We start from the raw sequence: 27,986 nt of genomic DNA on the forward strand, positions 1-27,986 counted from the left end.
TCTCAGCAATACTTAAACATGCTCAGGCAGCACACAGCTAGCCTCTCTTTCCGTGACTCAATGTTTTTCTCAGAAGAACAGCTTAAATTTACTCAGGCTGCACACAGCTTTCTCTCGACTCAGTATTTTTCACAGAAATGTTTAAACATGCTCAGGCAGCAAGCAGCTAGCCTCTCTTTCCCTGTCTCAATATTTCTCTCAGAAGAACTGCTTAAATTTGCTCAGGCTGCACACAGCTTGCCTGCTTTCTCTTGACTCAGTATTTTTCACAGAAATTCTTAAACGTGTTCAGGCAGCACACAGCTGGCCTCTCTTTCCCTGACTGAATGTTCTTTTCCCACTCTGTCTAAAACGCATTCACTCCACTCACACTCTCAGTCATCAACCAATCATATCCCTCTCACCCCTCTCTTTCACCCCCACTCTTCACCTATATCACACCAAGCATTTAAAGACACCTGCACACATTTACTTGAAATCATTACAAGGACCAATGAGGATCTTGCTCCGGTCTTTCATTTATCCGTATTGGCCACAACACCACCACACTCGCTTTTATATTCAAGAAAAAGTCCATTTCTATGAGAAGAAATCTTTGCAATGGACTGCTTGCTAGAAAACTTGTAAATTGGCACTGAGGGGTATGCCCAAAAGGGAATGGCACTGTTGATTAAACATATGCATAGCATGTTTCTTCTACAAACTATTTGAAGGAGGCGGCTTCAGCTGCGCAGCTGATCTTCAGGGCTTGGGAGGGTGGAGCGGAACCGACCTGATGCTAGCCCATATGAAGGTGCCTAGGCTGTGGAGGACTGATGCTGTACTGCTCTGAAGGGCTCAGAGCCATGGCAAAGAATAGACAGAAGCCAGAGACCTGGCTACTGTGGCCGTGAGGATTTGTCAAGTTGCTCGAGTTTTCCTGCTGCCCATTAGAAATAATTCAACTGTTTAACAAATAATCGTCCCCCTCTGTCCCTCAGGTATATCTTAAAATGGCGATGCAATCCGTTCTCCTCCTCCAGAAAAGCTTCAAAGGCAGCACCCCGAGGGAAACTGGCTGAATTAACATTCAGCTAGGAGCCCCGTGGCGCAGAGTGGTAAGCTGCAGTACTGCAGCCCAAGCTCTGCTCACGACCTGAGTTCGATCCTGGCAGAAGCCGGGTTCAAGTAGCTGGCTCAAGGTTGACTCAGAGCTAAGCCACAAAAGACGAATTACACGAGGAAGAGCACGTGAAGAGAGTCGCAATGTTAGCCAGGAAGCTGAGTTTTAAAAGAGATCGGAAGGCTTTGTCAATTTCCCCTCTCTACAGAGCCAGGGAGAACTCTGCTCAGGTGAAACCGACAGAGCCTTCAGGAGGCAAAGAGGACTTTAACAGACCCCCTGAGATGAGAAACACAGAGAAACACTTATAAGGTCTGCAAGTGCAAATTAGCTTATACTTTGTTTTAGCGTTTCTTCAACTGTATTGGATCTCTGCTGGTTTAAATCTTTGCAAATATGCATTTGTACACCTTATTACATTGTTTATTAAGGTGTCCATGAAAGTGACTGTACTAAGAGCTAAACTACATAAGATGAATTACACAAGGACGCTCAAGTGAAGAGAGACGTAATGTTAGCCAGGAAGCATTGTCTGAATTTCACCTATTTACTTATTTCTACAGAGCCAGCAAATATCGCTCCTTAGAGGGTTTGTTAATTTCCTCTTTGCCTCCCTGAAGGCTCTGCCTCTCCGAGGGAAAAGACGAAAGTATTAGAGCTATATCCTATCTTATCTTGTAAATTATTACAAACTGAATCAGAGTGGATTTATCAAGCTGGATCATTAGCACCAAAGGGTTTCAATAACATTGTTTTTATGAAGTTATATCTGTATAAAGATTGTTGTATTATGAATGTATGTCTTGTCTCTTTAAATGAAATTGTTTGGTATAAATTGTGGTGATGTAAGACGTTCCATACGGCAATACTACCATCAAAAGCTACACCATTTGGTTAATTATCTGTAATTCTGCTTGTTCTAAGTAAGCTATATAGGATTCTTCAATGGAACAAAGATATAAGATTCTTTAATGGTACATTGTTTTTCAAGATTTAGAATATGTGTGCTGTCTTTTAGAAATTGTCGTGGTTATAATGAGCCTCTGAAAAAGTGTCACACACGAAATGGGATCATATTGCTGGCACACACCCGTCAGCTACACCCAGTTATTGGATAAGAAATAACAACATTGGTTTGTGAATTAAAGCTTTATTGACTTTGTGTACGTCTTGGCAAGAAGGAAGAAACCGCTGGTCCTCTTGCGAAAAATCAACAATAGAAGCACCTTCTAAACAACCAAAAAGGAAAAGGAAAATATTTTTTGGTTACAATACAGTGGATAATTTATATCTAGGACTGTATATGTATTTATTCCTTACCAAGGTGTACATCATGTATGATTGATTTTATGACCTCTTCTATTTATTGCTTGTAACATTTATAATAGCTATTGAATTAGTATATTTATTGATGCTGTGACTCACTACTGAGCACTTTTTGCACTTTATAGTAATAAAATAGGAAATAAGATAAGATATATCTTTAATACTTTCATCTTTTCCCTCCGAGGGGCTGTGCCTTTTTGTCTTTTGTTCTAGTTTGGAGGAGCCCTTGTTGTTTGGCTTGGTATATTCCCTGAAGTCTCTGTCAATTATTAACAAACCCTCTGAGGAATGATCTTTGCCGACTCTGTAGAGAGAGATGAAATTCAAACTATGCTTCTCAGCTAACATTTTGTCTCTCTTCACATGAACATCCACATGTCATTCGTCTCATGTAGTTTAGCTCTAACTTGTACTGTGTAATCCGCCTTGAGTCTCAATGAAAAAGTGACTAAAAATAACATAAATAAATATATGTGTGTGTGTACACAGACATACACATGCAGAGTACTTTTTTTAAAGTACTAGTATTCATATATATGGCTACACTCATTTCCACCAATTTCCCCCTAAGGCCTCAGGAGAGCACCTCAAAAGGGGCTATTACTCAGTACCAGTGAGCACATACATACACATGTGAAATTTTATTTACAGATCTTGTTTGTAAAAAAAAAGAAGCTATGAATAAGAGAGAGGGAATAAACAGTGTGTGCTTATGTATATTTTCTGAAGGGAGGTCTGGCTTTTGGAAGCTTACAGCCTAAAAATTTTGTTGGTCTCTAAGGCTAAATCATTTTCTATGGTGGCTTCTTTATCAGTGAGCACCCCCTTCCTCCCTCGGTTGATAGGCAGGCATTAAGGAATATTGTAATGCTCCTATTCTAAACAAATTATATCTGTATTGTTTATTGCATTGTTTTCTAATTTTTGTAATCTGGTTTTCCCATGATTTATGGTTCACTGTTATATTGTTTTTATATCCTTGTTCTTAAATTTAACTCTGCCTTGATTCTCAGCAAGAAAAGTGGGCTATAATTAAAGTAAATTAATGAATGTATTAAAGCATATATACATATGATGGGTAGAGCCCTGTGGCGCAGAGTGGTAAGCTGCAGTACTGCAGCCCAAGCTCTGCTCACGACCTGAGTTCGATCCCAGTGGAAGCCAGGTTCATGGAGCTGGCTCACCCACTTTTGCAATACATACTGTGATTTTGGTCTAGTTGCTCTGAGCCTAGCATACCTCACAGGGTTGCTGTAAGGGAAAAATATGTGTGGGTGGGGAGGATAAGGAGCCACTGGCTTCTTGGATGAAGTGTGAGACAACAATGTGGATGGATGGGCACCTTGCATCATTTATTGAAATGTTGTTGAAACTGACTGTACTTGTACTAACTCTGCTTTGAGTCTCCATGAGAAAGGTGGACTATAAATAACATTAATAAAATAAGTAAGAACTGACGTATTAAGCAACACAGAACCTGCCACCATCATCACACATCCGTATGCGCACACACATATATATACCAAGAAGGTGGGATATAAATATTGGTTATATTTTTTAAAATATTATGTAATCTATTGTGAATGTCAGTGAGAAAGGAAGACTACAAACCAAGTAAGTGAGCATTCTCCCCTTGGGAGTGCGTAAGTAGAACACATATATAAATGTGTGTGTGTGTATGTGTGTAAAATCATTTGGGATTGCCTCATCATAGGGTTTTCAAAAAGACAAGTAAGTGGTACTAGATCAAATCAAGCCCGAAATTCCCCAGAAGCTAAAATGATAAAACTGAGGCTATCGTGCTTTGATCACATCATGAGAAGACAAGATTCTCTGGAAAAGTCAATAATGCTAGGAAAAGTGGAAGGCAGTAGGAAAAGAGGAAGACCTAAAATGAGATGGCTGGACATAAAAGAAGCCACATCCTCCCGTTTGCAGGATCTCAGCAGGTCTGTTAATGATAGGAAGTTTTGGAGGTCTTTCATTCATAGGGTCGCCATAGGTCGGAGGCGACGTGACAGCACATGACACACATAAATTATACACACATATGTACATACACACACACACACACACATATATATATACATACACACATATACACACACATATATACATATACATATAAAAAATACCCAAAAGACTTCCTACATCCGATAACGCAGAGACACTCTTCTAGCCACCTCCCGTCTCTATGGCTTCTTCTCCTTCCTCTTCCCGCCGACTCTCGCGAGAACTGCCAAACGTCTCCCGCGTCTAGTGGGAACAGCTTGGGAGGAGGTGTGCATTGCGCGTGCGTGTGACGCAGGCGCGCCGCCTGGGTCCTGCCCAATCAGGGCCGAGGAGCGCCAAGGTGGCTCGAACTCCCGCCAAATACAAGCGCGAGCGGGGGAGGGGAAGGGAGCCCGTCTAGGAGGGAAAAGCGGCCCGCCGGGGACGCGCGCGCGCGCTCCCGCTCCCCCCTCCCCGGAGTATGTCATTTGGGAGGCGAAAGGCCTGAGGGGGGCCTGGTCGAGGCTCTGCTGATTCCCTCAGGCGGCGAAGGAGGACGGGTGGCAGGTAGGAGGGCAAGGAAGGAAGGTCGGAAGTGGGGGAGGGAGAGACTCAGGATTCCCCCTCGGTAGGGCTGCCCCCTGTAATTCGGGATGTTCATGTGGGGAAGGGGGGTAATGGGGGGGGAGGAGAGGGTTCTCTAATTATGGGGGGGGAAGCTCTCCCCCTTCAATAATTCTGCCTCCCCTCTGGTTTTGGTCTGAGAGGGAGGTAGTTTTAGTTGCCCCCCCCACCAGTCAGTTTGCCTCCTTAAATCTCTCCGTTCCCTGTATATCCTTCTTATAGAGAAGGATAGCACACACATACCGCATGTAAACAGTTTAAATATAAATAAATCAAATTGGAGGGGTTGGGATGGTGAAAGGGAGGAGAAAAGGGGGTGGGTTGATGGAGCAAGGGGGGTTGGAAGGGTTAAGGATGTGGAAGGGGGTTGGGGGGGTGAAAGGAAGGGTGGGAGGAGATTGGCATTGAATGCGATCACAAGGGGGTGATTGAGGTTTGGGGGGGCATGAGGTGTCAAGCACTAGGGGAGGAGAATGTAGGCTGCTCTGGGGAAGGCTCAAAGTGGATGCTGTGGTGGTGGTTTTGCAGAGGGAGAGCTGCTTGGTGTGTGAGGTTAAGGGTCCAAGTCTGTATAGGTTTTTAAAAAATGATTATTTATTCATTGTCTATCTTTCCTCACTGAGGCACAAGGAAAGTTACACAGTGTGTGGCTGTACAGTCAATGTCAAAGACATTTCCATAAACAATGTAATAGAGTGTACAAATACAAATTTGCAAAGGTTTAAAACTAGCAGAAATCCCATTGAGAATTGAAGAATATGTCAGTCTTATGCTGGAACAGAGCATAAGCGTGACATATTAACATAGAAACTACCCAGTAGGATCATACTTACAGCAACAGACAATACATAGTAGTAAAGTCTATATTCCCTGGGATCATGCACAGTACACATATGTGCATTGTCAGCCCTGAGGGTGGTGACAGGGTGCTGCTGTTCCTTCTGAAAAGATGGGAGCTAAAATGGTGATGCTAAGCAGCTAGGGGAGGCTGAGATACAGAGGTCCTTATTTGGGATTAGGTATTTAGAAGTAAGAGTGGGATTTAAGATATGGACAAAGGATGTGGTTTTAAGGGAAGTCCTGGTTACCCTGAAGGGATTAAAAGGGCAGGGGTGTGGAGAGGTGTGAAGAAGTAAGGCTTGCATTGGGGATAAAAACTGGACTGTGAAAGAATAGAACACAGTTGGGAATTCTGTTCAGAGCCAGTGAATAATAGGGCTGAGGTGTCAAGATGGAGTGTGATTGATCAGGGCTTTCCCCATAAAGTCCTGTTTACAGAGTAAAGGGTGGAGGAAATGGGGGGTACTCCATTAGATCAGAGGTTGGTATCTGTGTATGGCCTGAGCAATTGGTAGCTTAGTTAAATCTTAGTAGTGTTGCGTGTAGAATTTTAATTTTTTTGTAACATAAAATGACAATAATTATGTCTTTTTGCTCTTTGCAGCTATGGAGTGTCCACCTAAGTCAACCCCGACCAGGAAACTCATACAAGGTAAACACACTCTCAACAGAAAGAGTTATTTGATGTTTAACGCGTTTAATGCATGGGCTTACTAAATCTTTTTCATACAGGCACTTGTTTTCGTGGCATCCCATTGGTCACAGTATGCAAGAGGACTAAGTGCTGTTAAGTGATTTTGTCACTTGCAGGTCTTGGTGTTGTGAAGATGCGCTGATGTGATTCTATGGGTAGAGATGGCAGGATGAATCCTTGATGGGTCCTGATGGTAGCTCATTGTTTGCTGAATTGTAATCCTGCAGGCAGAACCTTGTTTGTTTTTAACTTTGTCTAGCACGTAGATGTTTTATCTGCTTTTTAAAATTAGTATTTTAGATTATAGTATTTCTACATGATAGTATTCCTCAACCATTTCAGGCAGGCTAGGCTGAGAGATGATGGTTGGCCTATGGGCACTCTCTGAGCTTTGTGGATGATCACCGATTTAACCCCGAGTTGTCTTGAATCTACTCTGTGACAACGCATGGTCATGAACAGTGAGAGTGAGAAGTATTGCTTGAATAGGTTTCTGCTGACTTGAATGTAAACTGTGTAACATCCAGTTTATAAACAAACTACTATGTATAAACTAGCTCAGTATTGTCTGCTTGCTCTCACTGGCAGCAACGCCCTTGGCCCTTGATTCTTCCATAAGACCTTGTAACGTGAGAGGTCTAAGACTGAGCCAGGGGCTTCTGCGTGCAAAGCAAGTGACGAGCTACGGGATATCTCAAGTCAGACCATGATTCTATGCAGGGCTTTTTTTCAGCTGGAACGTGGTGGAATGGAGTTCCGGAACCTCTTGAAAATGGTCACATGGCTGGTGGCCCTGCCCCCTGATCTCCAGACAGAGGGGAGTTTAGATTGCCCTCCATGAGGGCAATCTAAACTCCCCTCTGTCTGGAGATCAGGGGGCGGGGCCACCAGCCATGTGACCATTTTCTCCGACGGCAACCCACTGAGTTCCACCACCTCTTTTCCCAGAAAAAAGCCCTGATTCTATGTCACCTGGAGCTGTCTGCTATTATTGACAGTAGTTCTCAGGGAATTCCGGTACAGCAGGGTCTTTCTTAGCTCCGCTGCCTCTAACAGGGCAAAATGGGGATTTAAACTTGGATCTCGTATATGTGAATTGGTGCTTACCCCTGAGCCATAGCCCCTTACGTTCAGATGTATACTACATCTCTTAACTGTGACAACTTGTTGTTTCAGCTCGGCTGCCTTTCAAGCGTTTGAATCCCGTGCCAAAGGAGAAACTCAGTGCAAGCTCTGGAGTTAAAAAGCCAAGGAACTCTCAAAATGTTCTCGGTCAGAACAACACTCCGTGTCCCAGTTTGTCACATCCATCACCGGACAATGCAGAGAACAGTTGCCAGGTGGAAACTGAACCACAGTTTATTCCAAAACTTGTTAATGGGAAGGGTCCACTAGATAGCTTTGTGCAGAAAAACAAAACAAGTCAGCCTTTACCCTCAATAGACTTGACAGAGGATTCTAACGAGGGACTGAGCAGTAAAGGAGATCACAGCATATCAAAAGCGAAAGAGGCACTGACAGAGAAAGCTAATGAGGAAATCGCAGGCAAACCTAGTTCACAAAAACCTCTTTGCAATAGCCCAGTGGATCCTCTTTGCCCAGGTGTGGCACACAATCGTGAATTATTGGATGCGTCACTTGTGGAGACAGCCGTCAACAGGGCCAAAGAGGGTGAACTCAAGAATGTTCTATTTCAGAGGAAAATGCCTGTGGTTCTCTTGGAGGATATCATGGCAGGCAGATTTCGCCATGCTGTACCTTTGGAAAGGAGCCTGTCTTCTGGAAATGACACGAGTGGGTCTTGTGCTATAGAGAACTCTACCTGTACAAACTCCTCCTTCAGTTCTCTCTCCTCTACCAGCTCACCTGAGACTTTGCCTGCTGAGGAGAAAACAAGAGATGACAGCCCTTTAGCCTCTTCAACACCTGTCCGAAAGGTTAGTGTTTGTTACAGAAAAGTGGTAAAGAGAGTAAGAATTGCTTGTTGCAGTAAGGAAGTTTTGTTTTTGTTGAAGGTACTGTTTCCAGTTCCCTGCATCTACAGCTTCTCTCCCCCTCCTCCATCTCTCAGGAGTCTCCTGAGCACTATTGCTCTTCCATATTTCTCAGCCACAGTGCCTGCCTGTTCCTTATCTGCCACCTCCGGATGTTCCTGGCATAGAATTTTGCTCCCTGGTTTCTCCAAACTGGCCTTTTGTCACACGGAATACCTGGCCTGATGGGCATCTTGGAGCCAGAAGCATACCGTTGTTGCATGTGGCTCAGCCCCATCACAAGTGCTCATTTTCTGTACAGAGATGTAAAATGACCTGAATTTTTTTAAGCATGGGAGGGGGATAAAGAGAGTTGTGTTGGGTGGGGAATTTTGGGGGAAAGGTGAAATACATGCAATACTTTCTTATCAAGCCAAAACTTATTTTGCTGCTTTAACAACATAAAATGGACTGCCAGCCAGGGGTCTAGGTAAGATTATTTAATGGGCAGTCAATGAGCAATCTCTGGTGCCGTGGATAAATTGGCACTTATCACCTGCCTGTTTCCAAGCCAAGAATACAAGGCTTTTCATGTTGCTGAGCGCTGCCAGCTATTCAAAGCGAAGGGGAGAAAGTCTGACAGAAAATTGGTGCCTTATTTCTTTAAATGCGCAAGCAATTTGCACCTGTAGGCTTCATTTTCAGTGACTTTTAGCCCCAGGAAGGGAAATGTGTGGTTTAGGTTGCCATTGAAATGGGACTGGAAAGACTAGGTGAGGACACAAATTGGAAATGAATGGGCGTGTTTTGGAGACAGGTGTCTGGGCTACAAAGCAGTGTAGATAGAGATGCTTCAGGCATGCTGAATGATACCTGATTTAACATGACTGCTTTGGAGGTCTTGTCAACCTATGATGCTGTGCTATCCACGGAGAAATGGCTTTTTAACACACTTGATGGGTCGAATTCCGGATTGGGCATCCCACTGATTCTCAAAGAGCTTGTGCCTGTGGCTGTGTTTTAGAGCTGCTTTGTTACAGATACTACTTGTCAATCCGCAGTGGCAAACTCTCCCTGTGGATTGGTGGTGGGCCAGGGCGGGGGGAAGGAGCCCCCAAGTGAGAGCTGCATCATCTAAGTGATTGGTTGGTTTGATTTAAAAACCTGCAGCTGATTGGAGGCAACTTTTTAACCCGTTGGACAGTTTGTTTTTAAATGATATTTTTAATGCAAGTTCATACCAAAAAATAAGCGATAAAGCATTCCTCCACCCCTCTTGAGGAAAGGGTGCGGCTTTTTGGTTCCTGCTCGGGAGGAGAGATGCATGTGCCTATGTCTAACCCCTGTGTTTCCAACCCTATGCGGAGTTACTTCAGTCCCATTGGGTTTAGACGGGAGTAAATTTCTGCATAGGGTTGGACTGTTAGCATCCGGCACTGTGTTAATGCCTTGTCTGGTGCAGGGATCAGGTAGAATTCAAAGGTAAAGCTAGGCAATGTTTTGACAGATGAATACTACTGTTGAATTCAGAGCCATTGTGCTTTTTTCTGCCCCAATACTTATACAGTTATGGGCAGCCCGTGCAAACTCTTTAAGAACATGAAATGTGTTTGGTAAAACTTTGTGAAGTAGAAATGCTTTCGGTTCCCCACCACTACAAATTTACCAAGAGAAAGAGATGGTGTTGTCAGCTGTTTCCGTGTAAGTTATCTTAAGATCAGATCATTCTTTGTCATTCTGAAAAATAGGAAACAATAATATAAAAACTGAAAGTAGAACAGATCCCAAAGCATGATCTAAAGGGGATGTGATGTAGCTGCTGAGCAGAAGCTGAGCAGGTTTGAGCATGCCCGTCCACTGTCAGAAAGATGTTCCGGGACTCTTGCTTTCCCCCCTGTGTGTGTGTGTGTGTGTGTTCATGTGTGCACGCCATCAAGTCGCAATCAACTTACGGTGAACCCAGCCAGGGAGAAGCAGAGATGGTTTGCCGATACCTTCCTCTGCAAAGTCTTCCTCGTAGTCGCCCAGCCAAGTACTGACCCTGCTTAGCTTCAGACATCTGACAAGATTGGGCTATACTATGCTGTCTTCCTCCCCCCCCCCTTATGTAAGTCACCTTAATTTTCATGATGGAAAAAGGCAGAATAAAGATGTAAGTAAATCAAATAGATCAGATAGATAAATCTTACAGTAAATCTATTTATTTATTTGGATTACATCTTAGTTGTCTCTCTAGAAAATCTGCACAAGTAAACCAACTAAAATCAGAAGTCTAAAGCAAAAAAAAAATAGTAAAAAGCTGATCATAAATAGCAGCTTGAAAAACCGGCATAGACATCATAGTTACATTGTTATCCCGTTCTCCTTTCAGTGCAATCAGGACGGCCTACGTGATTCTTCCCGCCCCATTTTATTCTCTGAACAACCCCAAGAGGTAGATCAGACTGCAGGAGCCTTATTGGTCCAAGGTCCCCCATTGAGCTTCATGGCAGGCTGAGGGTCTCTGAGATACTAATTAAGCACTAACTGCTGCACCACACTGGATGCCACCATACAACTTCTTAGAAAAGGATATGTAACCCTCAGCATTTGTCATGCCAATGGGATGATACACACAGAATTTTAGAGGGGTAAAGAGCCTGGAAAATATCCATAATAATGTGAGTAAAGAAAAGCAATGAATTTGGATATCTAGTTACTACTGAAGTGTTTAGTGTTGTATTGTCATGCATAGTGATGCTTCAATCCTATGCTATCTCACCTGTGAGTTAGCCCCTTTTAATTTGTGCCTCTCAGTTAAAACATGTATGGTGACAGGCTGAAGGTGCCATAGTGTATTAAAAGGGAATGGTTAGTTTGGTCTGTTACATTAATTGCTGGCCCTATCCTAATTAATAAATACTTTTAGAAAAACAACAGCATAACATGCTTTTATTGCTTTCACCAAAGCTGGGTTTTTTTCAAAATAAGCAATGGTGGATTTTTAACTTTCACTTTCAGTATCACTGAAAATGGAAGCTTTTCATAGTTGAAATAAGGTGCCCTGCTTTTATCATACCTTTGTTCCTGGAGTCTTCAAACACTCATCAGCATTGTGCGTTGTTCAGATGCAAGAGATGAAGGAATCTGAGGTAGGTGGGAATCAAGAGGTGTAAGAAGCTGTGCTGGGTAAAGGTGAGAGTAGTTCTCAGACTGCTTGGCATCAAGTACCTGAAAGCTTTCTGCAGTCTACCACATTTGAAAGTACTTTTCCAGTTTCACCATTTAGAGCGTTATTTTGTTATTCAGTCAAATACGGCAGTAGTGATATTGGTGTCGACACAGCAGCTCCTAGATTTTGGATCTAGGGAATTTGTAGCAATGTGAACTGGGAGAGTAACATATTTTTTGCTTTAAAAGGGGCTGAAATGGTGATTCCAAAAGAGAAAATGTCACGTTTCTGTAGGGCACCTCATTCACACTATAGAATTAATGCAATCATGTTTTAAAGTCCGTGTGGTATAGTGCTTAGTATCAGATTTGGACTGGGGAGGAGACTCAGGTTCAAACCCCTGCTCAGCTCATTGGACAGCACTCCCTCCATGCTTCACCCTACCCCATAGGGTTGTTGTGAGGATAAAATGGAGGAGAAGAGACTCGTACACATTTCCCTGATTTCCTTAGAAAAAGTGCAGGGATTTATAAAAAATAAATAAAACTGAATTTCTTCCAAATCTCCAGCTTTTCCATTTAACGGGGGAAAGTCTGTAGGGCTCCCTATGCAGACTTATGCTAGCTAGATATTTACAATGCTCCACTAGCTCAAAAGGGAGAATTCTCACCCCATTTACAAAAGCCCAGGATATTTCACTATTCCAGAAGTGGCCCGCAAAGGGCTCTTTATAAGCCTTGATTTTTGCATGGATGAATTAATCTTAATTGATCACATTTGTGTCCTACTCTTTTTTTTCTCCAAGGAGCTCAGCTTGGCATTAAGGGTTCTCCAGTTCTCAATTTTGTCCTTTCAACAGCCCTGCTAGGTAGATGAGGCTGAGAGTGAAAGACTGTTACAAGGCCCCCCACCCAACTTCCTGACTGAATGAGGGTTTGAACCCAATTCAGCCACAAATCAGACACTCTATCCATCACACTGGTTCTCTTTGCATATTATGTGAGCTTATTGTGCGCTCGAGGTTATAGATGTGTCTCCCTCCCCCCCCCACTTTTTCAACTTTTCACTTTCACTTTTTCACACTCCACCTTCCCCTTGTCTTAGAGATGTGCATGAGCAATTTAGGTGCTTTAAGGAAATTAAATGCATCTCTGTGTTTCTCAAATTCCAGGCGAATCTGAAAATTCAGCGGAGTGCTGCAGAAAAGGAGAAGCTGAGGCTGCAGAAAGTAAGACCCTTTTTGTCGACCCAAGAAAGTTTGTTTGCTAAAGAAGAGTAATACCTAGCAAATGTAGACATCTGCTTTTCTGTGCACCGCTTTGGAGCTCATCTTGTTGTAGGACATCTGTCGAGAAGTTGAAACTCTATTTTATCCCTCTTAAGGCATGCTCTCTTAATTCTGTTCTTCTACAGCTTGTCTAAATGTCAGCCCTTTTGCCAATGTTACTTCTCAAGAGGGCAGAAATACTAAAGAGCTGTCCTCCTTTCCCTGATTATTTCTCAGCTTGGTAAACAACTGGTTTTTACTGTTGTAGGGGTATGTAAACTGCTTGTGTGAACACCTCATTGATTTTCTGTATCCTTTGAACAAGCCTGAAATGAGAGTGAGTGTGTATATGTGTGTGTTTAAGCTATAGCTAGTGTGCTTCCACCTTCTATGCACTTGTTTGTAAAAGCTTTCCCCAACCCAATGCAGGGGTTCAACAAGCCATAGGGTGACTGGGTAAAGGACATAGGAGTTTAAGGAGCTAGGTTTGAGATACAGGAGGAGGAGGCTCTTATTTGTGTTTGAATGCCAAGGCCCATGTTGCAATCAAATGCTTCATGAACTCCATACTCCTTGTTCTTGTTGCACACATTTTTTCCTCCCTTTTAGAGTCTGGGCTCTGGCCAGCTTGTTGTCTGCATTCATGCTTTCGGTAACTATGGTTGGCACCAAGTTGCAGTTATGGTTAGAAATGCAGGGGTGGGTGGGGTCTTCAGGGTGTTTCTCTTTTGGCAGCATTAATTCGTTGTTGTCCTTCTGGCAGCCCCACATTGGGACTGTGCATGTGCAGGCCTGCCACAGTGAAAGAAGAACGCGCAGGCCTGCCGTGGAGAGATTTTTCTAGCTTAAAATCTGTTAAGGGGGGGGTGCTCACCCCTACTGCGCATGTGCAGTAGCGTTCCTGCCAAAAACGTGATTGCTAGGGTGAGCGCTTCAGTTCTCCTGAGCCGCCAGAAAAGCAATACAGTTAAAACAACACAGCGGGGCAGGAGGGGGGGAATGTGTGTCTGCACAGAAGATACTCGATGAACAACAGTTACAGGTAGGCACAACACTGTTTTTCTGTACCCGAACTGTACCATTTTCGAAAGGGAAACATTGCCTTGCATAAGATGTTGCAGTGATGCTTGCCCAGTCTTGACGCTCAGAAGTGTCTTGTGAGGTGCATGGGGTGATGGTGATGAACCTCTTTGGGCTGCTGATCAGTCTGCAGGGCTGGGGGTTGCACGTTCCTCCCCTGTGGGCCTTCCATTCGCTTGGTTTCGGAAGCGTTGTCAGTGTTGCAGTCATACCAGCATTTTTGCTAACCATGTCTGGCACCAAACTACTGGATTCAAAGTGGAAGGAGCCCAATGGGTGCGCACACACTGCCAACTATGGCTAGGTGATGGAGCAGTGATACATCTGCACCAACCCACAGCTGGATATGACTGTTAAAAGTATTTTACTCTCATGCTAGAGATTCGCTTGTGGTCATCTGGGCAATTTCCTTCACAAAATAGCTTTTTTAATGATTAGTGTGAGCATCAAACCTGTTGATTTAGACAGTTCTTTGTTCTAAAGCAAATGCTTTAAAAAATTTGAGCAATATCTGACCAAGTCAGTGGGCCAAACTGTTTGAGTCCTAGCTCCTCTCCTCTGCTTCTCTGGGTTGTGTGTACCTGTTTGCTCCCTCTTTGAGTGACATTTTTGTTCAGAAGAGTGCTGACCAATTCCTCTCTCTCTGGCAACCCAGGACCAAGAACGTGCAGATAAACTTCAAAAGCTGCAGGCTGAACGAGAGGAGAAGGGGAGGCTGAAAGAGGAGGCAAGGGCTGCCAAAGAACGCTCCCGGGAGGAGGCAAAGAGGAAAAAAGAGGAAGAGAAGGAACTGAAGGAGAAGGAGAGGAGGGAGAAAAAGGAAAAAGATGAGAAAGAAAAGGCTGAAAAGCTACGAGTAAAAGAAGAAAAACGAAAGGAGAGACAGGAAGCGCTGGAGTAAGTAGGTCTTGTGAGCGTCAGATGAGCAGTTTTCAGGTTGCCTCCTGATATTAGCCCACCAAACATGGTCTTGATTCCTTTATCTTGTTTCAGGTTGTCTATTGAGAGTGTGTGCATGTGTATCTAGTCCTTTTTTTAATTCTAGCCTTCCTCCAGGGAGATCAGGGGCAGCATAGGTCAGGCATCCCTAACCTTTTTGAGCCTGTGCACCTTTTGGAATTTTGAGATGGAGTGCCACCCCAAAATGGCTTCCACAGGAGGTGGAGCCAAAACTTAAATAGCTTCCGCAGGAAGTGGATCAAAACAAACCTCCCTCCTTACTTTGCAGAAGAATCACAGAAGAGGAATAAAAAGAAATGAAAGAAAGCCGGGAGAAAGGGAGAAAGAGAAAGTGGAATAAAAAGAAGGAAAGTCTGAAGGGGGAATGGAAGCACAAGCTAGGGCTGCTAGGCCTCCTGCCAGCAGCTGACCTTTCCTGCCATGACCCCATGCAGTGGTAGGAGGGGAGAAAAAACCCCTTGGCTTTGTGTATGCCACTTTGCCACGTCCAGGAAAATCCAAAAGTGAATTGCTGCAATTGCGCACAGCTTGGCAACTCTACCACAAGTGCTTAACAGTCCTGATCATCCATGCCTGTGGCTGCTGTTGCATCTATGGAAAGCCCTTACATTTGAATGAGACAGCCAATAGCAACCTATGCCTAACAGTGGCCACACCCAGTGAAAAACTTGGTGGAAACCAGGGGAAGTACTGGCAGGCACCTGGGCAACTACGAGTACCATTCTAGGAAACCCTAGCTTGGGGTTTGAATCCAGGCTTCTGGAACCTAGCTTAGATTGGGGACACTGTAACTGCCATGTCATGCTGGGGTGGAGACCTCGCATTCCATTAATTTTGTTGCTTAAGATTTAAGGCCTGCCATATCTCACAGTAATATGGGTGGGTAATGGCAGTTTTTGACCACTTCTCCCCCTAGCATAGCCATCTTTTTGTCTTTAAAATGCACCTCCAAACATCTGGCCACACCATTCACCAATCTGGTGGGCTTTCAAATCATGAGTGAGTGCAACTTTTGTGTCTTTTCTTGAAAATGGGCTTTATTTCAAAGGGCAAAACTTGAAGAGAAAAGGAAGAAAGAAGAGGAGAAACGGTTGAAAGAAGAGGAGAAGGTAATGATCTCCTCTCTTCTGTGTGTGTGTCTCACTCTTTGGGAGTAGAGTTTGCAAGGGTCTTTTGAATTACGGACGGGGGCATATGTTCCCTTGCTCCGAGATAAAGAGTTGCTTAAAATTTCTCTGTCGGTGTTTTAACTTTGTTTCCAGCGCATTAAAGCAGAAAAGGCAGAAATCACTCGGTTCTTCCAAAAACCAAAGACTCCACCGGCTCCGAAGGTGAGGCTGTTACTGATTGACATAGCTTTTTATCTTCCCCCTTTTCAGTTTTGTTTAAACCAATTCAGTGCACTCTCTTGTAATATCTTCTTGTGTTTTCCCTTGAAGTTTAGAGGGGCTAGTACTTTCTTTTAAATACTGTTTTCTACCATATGTGAACATATATATATATATATATATTATATTAAGAACTATATAAGTTAGTTCTTTTGCAGGTCTCAGCAGCAGCAGCATATAGCACACTTTGCAAGCCTAATACTATTTCCTGCATGACACACACCTGAAAGTCTCTCTATCTGCCTTCTTCCTCTGATCCAATTTGCTGGTCTAAGAGAGAGACACACCATGAAAAGCAGAGAGGGAGGACAAGTGATTTGAATAGCAACAACAACATTCAATTTATATACTGCTCTTCAGGACAACTCAACACCCACTCACAGTGGTATACAAAGTGTGTTATTATTATCCTCACGACAATCACCCTGTGAGGTAGGTGGGGCGGAGAGAGCTCTAAAGGAGCTGTGACTGACCCAAGGTCACCCAGCTGGCTTCAAGCGGAGGAGAACCTGGTTCTCCCTGCTGCTCTTAACCACTGCCACACTGGAGGGTATAGGGAATTATGGTTGAACCCTCAATTAACTAGCTTAACAGCCATCTCAAAACTGTTGATGTGTAGGGGAAACTAAATAGTTTCATATTTCTACCTTGCCACTTACGGGAGGAGGAAAAGTTCCAAAAAATAAATACAAAATCCAGTGAAAACGTCACAGTAATGAAGCCATTAAGTCCTGTATTAAAAATCTGTTAAGGAAACTCCCTTGGTCTTTCCTCCCCCTTCCCCCCAAATACTCAGAAGCAGTTAGCAAAGTGACAACAGCTGTTATACCAATAGCTATCCTCTGGTACATCTGTAAAAATGCCTTATAGCCAGCATTTTCTGATACTGGAGCAAAAAGATAAGGAATAAGAGGATGGAGAAACGGGTACATGCAAAAGCTTTACTCATCCCAAAAAATAGCTAAGCGACTGATTTTTTTTGTTCATACCAGGATTCTTCCATCGTACTTGACTGTTGAATTGTTCTGAGACATTAGTTTTGAGTGTGTTCTTTTTTTCCTTGATAAATATTTACCAGCTTTGTAATTTTATTGTTTGTTCACTGCCTTGGTAGGCCTGAAATGGCAAGATATATATGTTCTTTAAAAAAAAAATGTTTAAACCACCCAAGCAAAACTGTTTCCAAAACATACACAGGCTAGGGCTATGGAGCATCATAGGAAAGGAATTGCCTAAATAGTTAAAGAAGCTATTAAGGTTTACTACCCTTCCATGTTTTTTGATGCTTGATACGTATCCTTTGGCTGGTTGTGGAAATTGCAGTGGGTGAGAAATGAAGGTTTCCAGGTCTTTGTGGATTGAAACCACCATCCTGAATTATTTTTGCAATGACGATAGGAAGTTGATACAGGTGTTGAAGCACACCTGTAACATTGAATAAGTCATAGGTCAACCTGAAAAGCCCCTTAAGAAATGAAATGAAATACTTGTCTCTTTCAGACTCTTGCTGGCTGGTGTGGGAAGTTTGCGCCTTTTGAAATCAAGGAAAACATGGTCCTTTCCCCATTGTGCCGCGTGGCCTTTGACCAGGACCTCATGGATCGGTTAGACTGGCTCCTGCAAGCTCAGAGCTGTGATGCTTCTCTCTTGAAAGAACTGAAGGGCCGAGAGCCGGGTAAATCTGGACCCACACTTCTCCACAGCAGCAGCACTGATGTCAACAGGTGGGCTGCTTTTCTTGGGACAAGGGGCTGTCGCATCTTACCTATGAAGAAAAGCTTGAAGAGGCTGGGCTCTTAGTTAAGGCGAATAAAAAGAAAATGATTTGGATTGAAGCCCAAGATCTCCTTCTACAGGGGGAGGAAGTGCCACCAACCACTAGCAGAAGAGATTGGGGGGAGGCAGAGCCACATAAGAGGTTTATGAAATTATGCATATGATGTATTATTTTTAATCACAATTATATGAATTAACAGGACAATATTGCTATTCAGTTTTACAACTGCTAGGATTCCATTCAATCAAATATCACATCAGGTAATCAATACCAACACCAAAGCAGCATTGATTCTGTTTAGCCTTAATGCTTATATCTCACCCAAATTCATGCAAGGCGCAATCTTATCTTGGACTTTGTCATTCCAGTACGGAATAAACATAGACCATTTCTCCACAAATTTTTGAGGGAAGGCAACTTTTTCCCTCCCCGAAGACCAGTTAAGTGGAGGGCAGATTCATCAGCAGTTGTGAGCCTTGATGGCTCCCTAGAATCTCCATATTCTTAGGCGGTTGTGCCTTTGATCAGTTGTTGAAAGACAGCAGTGGGAAAGACTGGGGCCTCCTCCGTGTCCCACTTTCTAGGCCTTCTAGAAGCATCTGGTGAGCCAAACCAGTATGCCTGACTTGTATGGGCCTCTGATCAGATCCAGGAGGGCTCTTCTGATAATCTTGGAACTGGAGGGGAGGATAAGAAGATCATTCTTTCTGCCTCTCTCCCAGGCATTTGAAAAACGGGCGATTGGCAGAGGATTAGTGCCAGTTCTTTTTTTTCTTTTCTTTCTGGATTTGCTTTTCTTTCTGAAATGAAAGGTTCTGGGGAACAAGTCTGCTTGGAAAAGTCTTCCCCTTTCCTGAGCTGCTTGGAAAAGTCTTCCCCTTTCATGTAGCAACACACTCTAGGCATGTTCAGAAGTGCTGTCTCTTTTGATTCCTGCTTTGCACATTTCATAGTTGAGCTTGGGTAGTTCTATGACTTGTGTTATAAAGCAGTGTCTTGCATAGACCACCAATAACGGTAGATCTGTGCCCATTTGAATTGCTCCAGGCAGGAAACTGCATATTGTCATGCAGTAATCTCTGCCCCTCCTTCTCAAAATCCTACTCCGCAGGGTGCCTGAGAATACAGCATAAGAAGCTCATCTCCCCCCCCCCCTGCAAGTTCTGTATTGTCTGCATAGCAGGACTTATTTGAATTTCATGTGGTCACTTTTAACTACTTCATAACTGGTTTAGTTTAATTGAAAGGGTTAATGGGAATAAAGCCCTTTTGTTTTCAATCCTGCATTGCCACTTTAGGATTGTTCAGGAACCCTTTTAATTGAAAGCTGGAGGGAGGGGGAAGAATCATTCAAACCATCGCCAACGTGCCAGAGGTCTTTCTCTCGATATCTTGGAACCCTGGTGGGCCACGTCAATTACTGAGAGCAGATTTTTGTTCAACAGCGATGTGGTCATAGTGGGTAGCAGCCAAGTGGGAGACATCCCAGAAAGAAAGAAGTTTGGGCGGATGAAACTACTGCAGTTCTGTGAGAATCACCGGCCTGCCTACTGGGGCACATGGAACAAGAAATCCTCATCCATAAAGCCAAGGAATCCTTGGCTAAAGGATACGGTGAGTGACTATTCTACCCAGAATATGGTCTTTTGTTTGTGCTTTTCCATATCTAATGTAATGAGGCAGTTGAATTTGTTTCAAAAGGATAAACTGTAGCGCATTTTAAACCTTTATTTATTTAAAATACGTATATCATGCTTTATCTCAGATTCCAGGTAGCTAAGAGCAAAAACAAGTTGCAGACAAATAAAACGCAATATAACAATTGACAAGATAAAAACAGTGTGGCCCAATCTCCCAAAGACAAGCCGCTCTCTACGAACACGGTTTGAAATGAAACCATTTCAGTAGTTTTTACAAGCTGGTGACCTCACTCTGGATTTGCTGCATCTTCAGCCTCATTCCTTAACTGGTTGGCCTCCCACTTCAGGGACAGTTTTTTTCCCATATCTGGAAACTTATCACAAGGGGTGTATTTTTCCCCCCAGTTGGAAATAGTAAAGTACAAATGTTATAGCTGCCAATCATGCTTCTATTTAGGCTTGAGTGCACTTAAGCCATATCAGAAGCCCCTGATTTTCTCCTATCAGCCATTGGCTCAATTCATAAATCTAAGCATGTTGAACCATAGTTTTAGCTTCGAAGCAGGCAAATCATAAAGTAATTAAAAATTGCAGGAGTGCTCAACATTCTGTGTAAAGAATGCCAAGATTGCAAGGCGCCGCTGAGATGTGTGCTTGCTCCTCTTGGGATTTATATTCCAGTTTTATAAAGCAGTTTACAACAAAGTACAAGGCTACAATAAAATTAAAGTCAAGAACAAAATCCATTAAAAAAACCAGATTTACCCCCCGCCACACACACACACACACAAAACTAAGTCAGATTAAAATACTACCAGAGCATATACCATATAGCATAGACAAAAAATTGACTAGATCCAGCGCATGAACCTTGCATGATCTGCACAAGGATCCATGTTCTTCCTTCCCCGACCTGCACAGCCATTGCTGACCTCAGAATAATTTTTTTTCTGGGGTCATGGGACCTGAATGGAGTGATAGCCATATCGGTCTGGAGGCTGCAGTGGGAAGGGGGCTTGGAGGCAAAATCGCTACCTTCTGTTATCACTGGAGCTCTGTTCACATAAGAGGTATTTTCCCTCTTTCCAGTGCAGTTTATTTTCCCTCTGTTTTCCCTCTTTCCAGTGCAGGTTCCTAACTTTTACGGCTTTTATGCCACATGGGTCATGCAGTACCAAGAATAAACTTTACTGGTGTTGGAAATTTTTGCTGGGAGAGGAAGAGCCAGGAAGCCATTGTTGCTTTCTGGATTCATGGGATCCAGCCTGTTGAATGTTCCTGTGTTGACACTACGTTGTTACATTAAATATGGCTTTGAATTTAAACACACTTCGAACCATAGTTGTCAGTTTCAGTTTGCCGGCCGATTGTGAAGAGGCATTGTACCAAACCACCATAGCTAAGCTGCCTGTAAACAAGGTTTGATGTCATGTCTGAATTGAGGCATAGACACACTTAATAAAGGATTATCTTGCCTCCAGACTGCACCTTAGTTGGCAGAATAAGCAGGCAGCAAGGATGGGATGCTTCTAGGAGTTCACCAGAATCCTTTTGGATAAGGCTCCATCTGCTTTGCAGGTTTACTGTGAGAGTGTTGGGCTTGGAATGGGCTACCCTGTGTTATATTTTCCCCTAAGCTGTGTGCACTTTGCTTCTTTAGCTTCTTTCCTCAGGCCTGTCTAATGTCATTTGGGCAACGCGCAACGCTTTTAAAACCAAAGCACCTTATTGATAAGAGAGGGTTGATTTTCTTTGCAGACGCTGCTGGACTATGAGGTGGAAAGTGACGAGGAGTGGGAGGAAGAGGAACCGGGCGAGTCTCTCTCTCACAGCGAAGGGGTAAGGGTGCTGCTGGATCATCTTCACAGGTGGGAGTTCATTTCCAGAGCCCTCTGTGCCCGAATAAAAATGCTGGGGTGAGGAAACCCAGATTTGGTATCTGAAGTTATCTTTGGGGTGTTTTGGGGTGGAGTTTTGGACAGAAATACAGAAGAGCAAAACTGATTCCACCACTCTTGCAGTGATACATTTTGGACTCTTTCTGTTTATCTGTGCCCCCCCTCCTCTCCTCTTTGGGTGGGTATCGGTGTCTGACATAACCTTCTATCTGTCTTGAGCTCCCCCCCCCTGGTATAAAGTAAAGCTTGTGTTAAATATTACAGGATGATGATGAGGATGGAGGGGAGGAGGAAGATGACGATGATGGCTTTTTTGTGCCCCATGGGTACCTTTCAGAGGACGAAGGCGTGACTGAAGTAAGACCCAGCATCAGCCGGAATACGTATCACTGGAGTGTTCCCTTTTCTTATCAGCTTCCTGATTTTCACCAAGTGGTCTTTTTTGCAGGGGGAGGGCGCCCCCTTAATTTGCATGTTTGTTTCTCTCTTTGGAGATCCTTGGTTGCAGCACAATCCTGAGTATGACAGTGTGAACACCGGCCGAAAAACTTGCAAGGTGCCTGCTTATGAGAGGCATATTACCTCCTCCAAAGGAGCTCCATCTCAGATTGATATCTGCCTGACCTCATTTGATGGGGCAGTCAGAGCATGAGTATCCGGTGATGAAGGCTTCTAAAGAAATGGGCAGGGGTCCTGTGACCAGGCCTAGGCTGACGAGGCTTTTTTCACACAAACAGTTCAGGAGGAAGTGAAGTCCGTGCCTTTGACACTGTGCTCTCAGGGCTGATTCAAATGTACATCCAAAGCATGTAGAAGACAGCAGTTCTTCCTGAGCCATACTCTTTATTTATTTAATTCAATTTATATTCCGCTCTCCTCGCAAGTGGGTTCATACTATATGGAGCAGGGGGTATTATGTGTTAGTATAATCCACTCTCTCTCTCTGTAAACATGTGGGGGATCCTAATCCCCTCCCATAAATACCTCTACATGTGACTATAGTCTTGTCTTCTCCCTGATGTACAGACTTTTCCATGCGCATGTTATTTTTTGTTAAACTAGGGCGTGTATCCCAAACATGCAGTTCCTGCACTTTGAAGTGGAACAATGCGGGAGAGGGGAGGGGTCCTGTTAACTATTTGTACACGTTTAAATTGCCCCCGTGCAGCGATAGACTTGGAGGAGGGTCCAAGTTTGAGCGGTATTCCGACTGGAGTTGATTGTAACGCCTTAGACAATTTGGATATGGCCCTTCTTTTATTGTTTGCAGGTTGTTCAGAAAGCCACATTCCTCCTCTTCTCTTTTGCTTGCAGGAATGCGACCCCGAGAACCAGAAGGTTCGCCAAAAGCTGAAGGCTAAGGAGTGGGATGAACTGATCGCCAAGGGGAAGAGGTTCCGGATTTTGCAGCCCGTGAAGATTGGATGTGTCTGGGAAGGCCAGGAAAGCGGCAGCTGCTCCGGCTCAGATCTGAAGCTGCTCCAGCAGTTCCAGGCTTCCATCCTTGACTCGAGCCTTGCAGACGAGGAACAGATAGAGAAGAGCGATAAAAAGAGGACAAAAGACCAGCAGAGTAAGGGGACCGGTAGAAGGTGCCAACGGGCCTTCCTCTTGAACTCAGGAAGGGGGCTTTTCACCAGAAGCATAACCAGGTTTATAATGGGGAGGGGGTTGCAGGAGAGAATGGCATGTCAGAATGGTCAACAACACAGAGCAGTGGTTTGGCCTCTTCTCGTAGATACTTAACTAGCTCAACAAGTGTTGGTGTAGAAATTGTATATTAGCAGGGGCATATATGGATAAACAACTGGAAAATTCCCCGATTTGTATCTATACTTTCATGACATTGTTAGTAGCTTGTGTAAGCCAGTTTCTCCCTCTCCTTGTTTGTTTTTCTTTCACCTGACACTATGCCTCTCAATATTTCAAGGGCAGTGAGCATGCTTACTTTCATTTACGAACTTATGAACATCTAAGAAACTTATATCTTGTACCTTAAACCAGATGAAATGATCTGCTTCCACCAGTTCTGTTGAGATTAGACATGGGCACGAACAGCAATACGAACGAAAAATCCCCACAAACAGCCCGTTCGTCTGTTCGCGAACGGGCTGTTTGTGAGTCCCCATTCCAAATGAACAGGTGGTTGTTGCAAGCCTCGTTTGTTCGTTGCGTTCAGCCACTGTTTGGGAAGCCAGACACTCAAGCACCTTCAATCAATTCCCCTGTCACCAGCAGGGACTGAACTCTGTCTGAACTCCTCCTGGCTTTCCTTCTGTCTTTAACCCTTCAGCTTCCAGCAGAGTCCAGTTTTTGCCACTCAGAAGAGAAATAGAGAGCAAGGGGGGGACCCATGGATCATACCTTTCCCGGGCTGCAATCTCTTTGAAACTTGGGGGGGGGGGTCTTCAGAGGACAGCGAGGACTATGTCCCCTGCAAATTTGGTGGGTATTGGACATTGGGAAGGTCAGTTTTGTAAGCCCTCAAAGTAGCTTCCAACAGGCAGTACAGTTTTTGCCACTGTGAAGAGAAAATGACAGCAAAGGGGGCAGCGCTGGCTCTCCCGGTGCGAGAGGGATGAAGAGAATCTCTCTGTCCCGCTGGCACCGGGAAGGAGCAGCCCTGTGGCGCTGGCTGTGCCCGCTGTCAGAGGGACCAGGGGAGTCTCTCCTCGTCCCTCTGACAGCGGGCAGAAGCGGCCCGTGGCGCCAGCTGTGCCCGCTGTCAGAGGGACAGCAAGAATCTCTCTGCCCTCTCGCACTCGGCAGCAGCAGCCCGGCGGTGCTGGGATGGGGCAGGGGGGTGGGGGTTGTGGGTGTTGAAAGGGCCCTGCCCCTTGCATGTGGCAGGAAAGGGCCCTTTAAACTATCAGCTGGCAGGCAGCAAGGGGGAATCCCCCCTGCCACCTGCCAGCAGATAGTTTAAAGGCATCTTTAAAGGGCCACGAACACTGAACATGTTCATTAAGGGGACATGTTTGGTTCTGTTTGTTGTTCGTGGATGACAATGAACAGGATGTTCGGAATTTTTTTCCTGTTTGTGCCCATATCTAGTTGAGATGGCAGGGTTTGAAATGTGGACCCTTCTTTGAAAAGCGTTCCCTATCACATTCCTCTTTCGACCCATCTTTCTTCCATAGAGGCTGTCCCTGACTGACTTGTTAATTGAAAACTGTCAATTGTTTAAAGCAGGGCACCTTTTCTCCTTAAATCTGGTTTTTGCATTGATAATTCTCTATGTTAACTGTTCGGTTGTAAGCTGCCTTGAGATTGAGGAAGGTTTTATTTTTTTTAATTAATACGGATCTATAACAATAACGCATCTCCAGAATGGGTTGGATCCTGTGGATCCATTCAATTAGCAAGGATGCTTTTTTCAGGCACAGGCGGCTTCTTATGCCAGAGTATTACACCACTACTAACAGAACAGATCTGTGGGATCAATGCCCTACCCAAACGTTTAGATTCTGGTCCTTATAACCTGAGTTGTGGGGCTGTAAATGTACCACATAGTCCTAAAGCTGTTTCTTGTTCCACTTTAGTCTTAGGGCAGCTACTCCCACTGCTCCATGGGAACGTTAATGGAAGCAAAGTGATCATCCAAGAATTCCAGGATTGCTGTCGCCTGGGGCTGCTGCCGGGCAACAACGAGGCCATCCCCGCTCCCAGCAGTGGAGACACTAGTCCTATGAGTCCTAACTCCTCTCGGGCCCAGACTCCTGTCCAGGAGGGTACCAGTGTCCCTTCCAAAGCCAAGCTGAAGCGGATCATCTCTGAGAACTCCGTGTACGAGAAGAGGCCTGAGCATCGGATGTGTTGGTATGTCCACCCAGAGGTCCTGAAGAGCTTTGGCCAGGAGGACCTCCCTGTCCCTTGCCAGTGGAACTACATCACCCAGGTCCTTTCAGTGGCCAAGGAGGAAGGGGGCAATTCGCCGGGCGTGGTGGCAACGCAGACGACCCCCATCTCTGCAAAACGGAAGCCAACGGGAAGCATGTCCATCACCAAGTTCATGAAGAGACCTCGCAGTACCAGAGAGGTGAGGTCCTTCAGGATAATCTGTTTCTGTTCAGGTCGTGTGTGTCTCTTACCCAGATCTTAGAAAAATCATGCCATTCAGTGCTGACAATCTGTGGTGGTCCATCCAAACTACAGACTTGCCAGATCCAGACAATTCAGATCAAAAAATTTGATTCAGCGACTCCCTCCACCTCTGAAGCTTCCCTAGTCTGTGGCTGGCACCTGTAGAATCTCCAGGACTCCCTTGTTTTGCAACCTGCTTTTTGACTTGTTACTTAACCACATATGAACCTGCCGTCCACAGACTCAAGAGGAGAATACTGAGACTATGATAGACTCATGGTCTGACAGTGGTTGCTACTTAACTCCTCTCAGGCCCAGGCTCCTGTCCAGCAAGGTGCTGTACCACAGGGTCATAATTGGGCCGTTCTTGTGTGGAGAAGCAGTGGTTCTCCTCTCCGCCCCCTGCTTTGACCTTAGGACCAAAACCTCCATAAAGCAACAAACTCAAGAATCAGTCCAGTAGGATACTATGGTTTATAATGCTGAAAGCCATTAGGTGTTGCAGGAGAATAGCCAGGTCACACCCTGTGAAGGGAAGGACATGGTGTCTTTGTTTGTTTGTTTCTTACCAGTACGGTCTTCCCTGTTTAATCATACTTGATTATTGGACAGCATTTCTCTTTTTAATTCAAAGGCTGGGACTGTGGAGATGGATGGATTTCAGGCAGACACTGAGGAAGAGGATGATGACGAATGCATCATTGTGGACATGCAGCAGAGTGCAGGTGAGAGAACCAGGGTGGGAGCTGTGCACCCTGCTTACCCCATGTGGTGCAGCTGACTCATGGGCTTCTCAAGAATTTGTTTTTGCTTTAAAAAGGGGAAAAATAGAAACTAGCCCCCACCAAGACAAATATGTCATAAGACAAATGTCATAAGAAAAGAACAAGGGCTAGAAAGCTATACAAGCTCCCCTTCCTTGCTCCTATGCCTCACCCCGGGTTGGTAAAGCTGAAGAGTCCCCCTTGCCCCCCTCAAATCTTTCCCCTCTCGTGTGCTTCTGCCATTGAAAACAGAAGGAATGGGACAGGAGACATGTAGGTCTGTTGCTTTTGTACAGCCCCCCTTCCCCCCAGGGCCACCGTTTAACGAAATTTTTCTGCTTCTCTGACATTCATTCTGTACACTACTCCAGTTCAGACACAGGCTCTCCCCTCAGGTTGACAAACTCAAGAGCCACACCAAAGAATCAGGAACAAGCAAAGCTAATGAGATTTTATGTTTTGTTGGGGCCAGGCTGACTGTTTCTTGTTTGCTGGGGTGGGGGGCACGGGCTTGCCAGTATGGAGGTGGTATAGCTTACCCAACATCCTCTTGGCAGTGACCAAGTGTCTTCCCCTTTGCCTTCGCAATCCCAGGACAGCTCTCACTTGAAACAGTTCTAACAAGAAGGGGGGGGGGGATGTATAGTTCTGTTTGATGGATGGGATCAGGATGTGTTTCCTGGGAGGAAGGGGGCTCAGCCTGTCAGTGGGCCTCCAGGCAGCTTTTATAGGTATGGATAGAGGAACAGCAGGACATGTATCGGAGGAAGTCTCTGCATCTTCTTTTGTGAAGTCAGCATTGGGAGTTGCTCTTTCAAGTGCCTTACCTAGAAATTGCGCAGCTGCTGGAATAGCTTTCTCAGCCCAACCTGGACACTTCTTGCCCTACCATGAAGCTGAAGAGCTGCAGGCTTGGTTGTGCGGCAACGCCATAAAAGGTCATGTCTTTGCAGCACCTGCATCGAAGGCCCCTGCCATCACGGCAGAGACGGAAGGGGAAGCAGTGGAGGATCCCACCCTGGAGCAAGATGCTGCTGACTCACACCATTTGATACTCAACTAACTTTACTGCTCTGTATGTATGTAGAATTCTTTAGAATATTTTAAAAAATCTTGTATCTTTTTTTGTACAAGATACTTGAACATACTCTATATTCCTTGTAAAGAGAAGACAGCACTTTGTTTCTGCTTCAGATCAGTGGAAGCTCAAGATGTATTTTTAGATGATTAGATGTTTGTTTTTTTTAGTTAAGTACTACACATAATCTCTTTAATAAAAGCATTACTGAAATTTTGGACAGGGGCTCCATACGAAAAGGTAATTTGACTTGTGGTGTGTGTGTTTTTATTCAACTTAAAATGAAAGTTTTTAGATGCCTGGTAGTAATTTTGTAATTTCCTTTTTGTATCCTTTGCATTTTTTTTAA

General features: G+C 44.4%; 1 protein-coding gene across 2 annotated transcripts; it reads left to right on the forward strand.

Moving 5' to 3' along the window:
- The first annotated feature begins 4,793 nt into the window (after window positions 1-4,793).
- Window positions 4,794-27,855, forward strand: CHAF1A (chromatin assembly factor 1 subunit A). 2 transcript variants are annotated; one of them, XM_054980935.1, is made up of 15 exons: window positions 4,794-4,987; window positions 6,489-6,536; window positions 7,755-8,515; window positions 12,874-12,930; window positions 14,705-14,946; window positions 16,058-16,118; window positions 16,272-16,340; window positions 17,898-18,121; window positions 19,620-19,788; window positions 21,573-21,653; window positions 21,977-22,069; window positions 23,027-23,285; window positions 25,255-25,751; window positions 26,430-26,520; window positions 27,513-27,855. In XM_054980935.1, the coding sequence occupies exons 2-15, from the start codon at window positions 6,491-6,493 to the stop codon at window positions 27,620-27,622; spliced, it is 2,760 nt and encodes a 919-aa protein (XP_054836910.1). In that variant the 5' UTR covers window positions 4,794-4,987; window positions 6,489-6,490; the 3' UTR covers window positions 27,623-27,855. The 2 variants fall into 2 exon arrangements, with proteins under 2 accessions (XP_054836910.1, XP_054836911.1); XM_054980936.1 differs by lacking the exons at window positions 4,794-4,987; window positions 6,489-6,536; window positions 7,755-8,515 and adding an exon at window positions 11,635-11,682.
- The last annotated feature ends 131 nt before the right edge of the window (window positions 27,856-27,986 follow it).

The sequence above is a fragment of the Eublepharis macularius genome, chromosome 5 (genome assembly GCF_028583425.1).
Source record: "Eublepharis macularius isolate TG4126 chromosome 5, MPM_Emac_v1.0, whole genome shotgun sequence".
Lineage (NCBI taxonomy): Eukaryota > Metazoa > Chordata > Lepidosauria > Squamata > Eublepharidae > Eublepharis > Eublepharis macularius.

Bases quoted from the DNA above. Each gene is read 5' to 3' on its own strand.
- CHAF1A (XM_054980935.1), top strand. From the start codon at position 6,491: ATGGAGTGTCCACCTAAGTCAACCCCGACCAGGAAACTCATACAAG. The intron at 25,752-26,429 runs GTGAGGTCCTTC...TTTAATTCAAAG, and splicing joins GACCTCGCAGTACCAGAGAG to GCTGGGACTGTGGAGATGGA. The intron at 26,521-27,512 runs GTGAGAGAACCA...ATGTCTTTGCAG, and splicing joins GGACATGCAGCAGAGTGCAG to CACCTGCATCGAAGGCCCCT.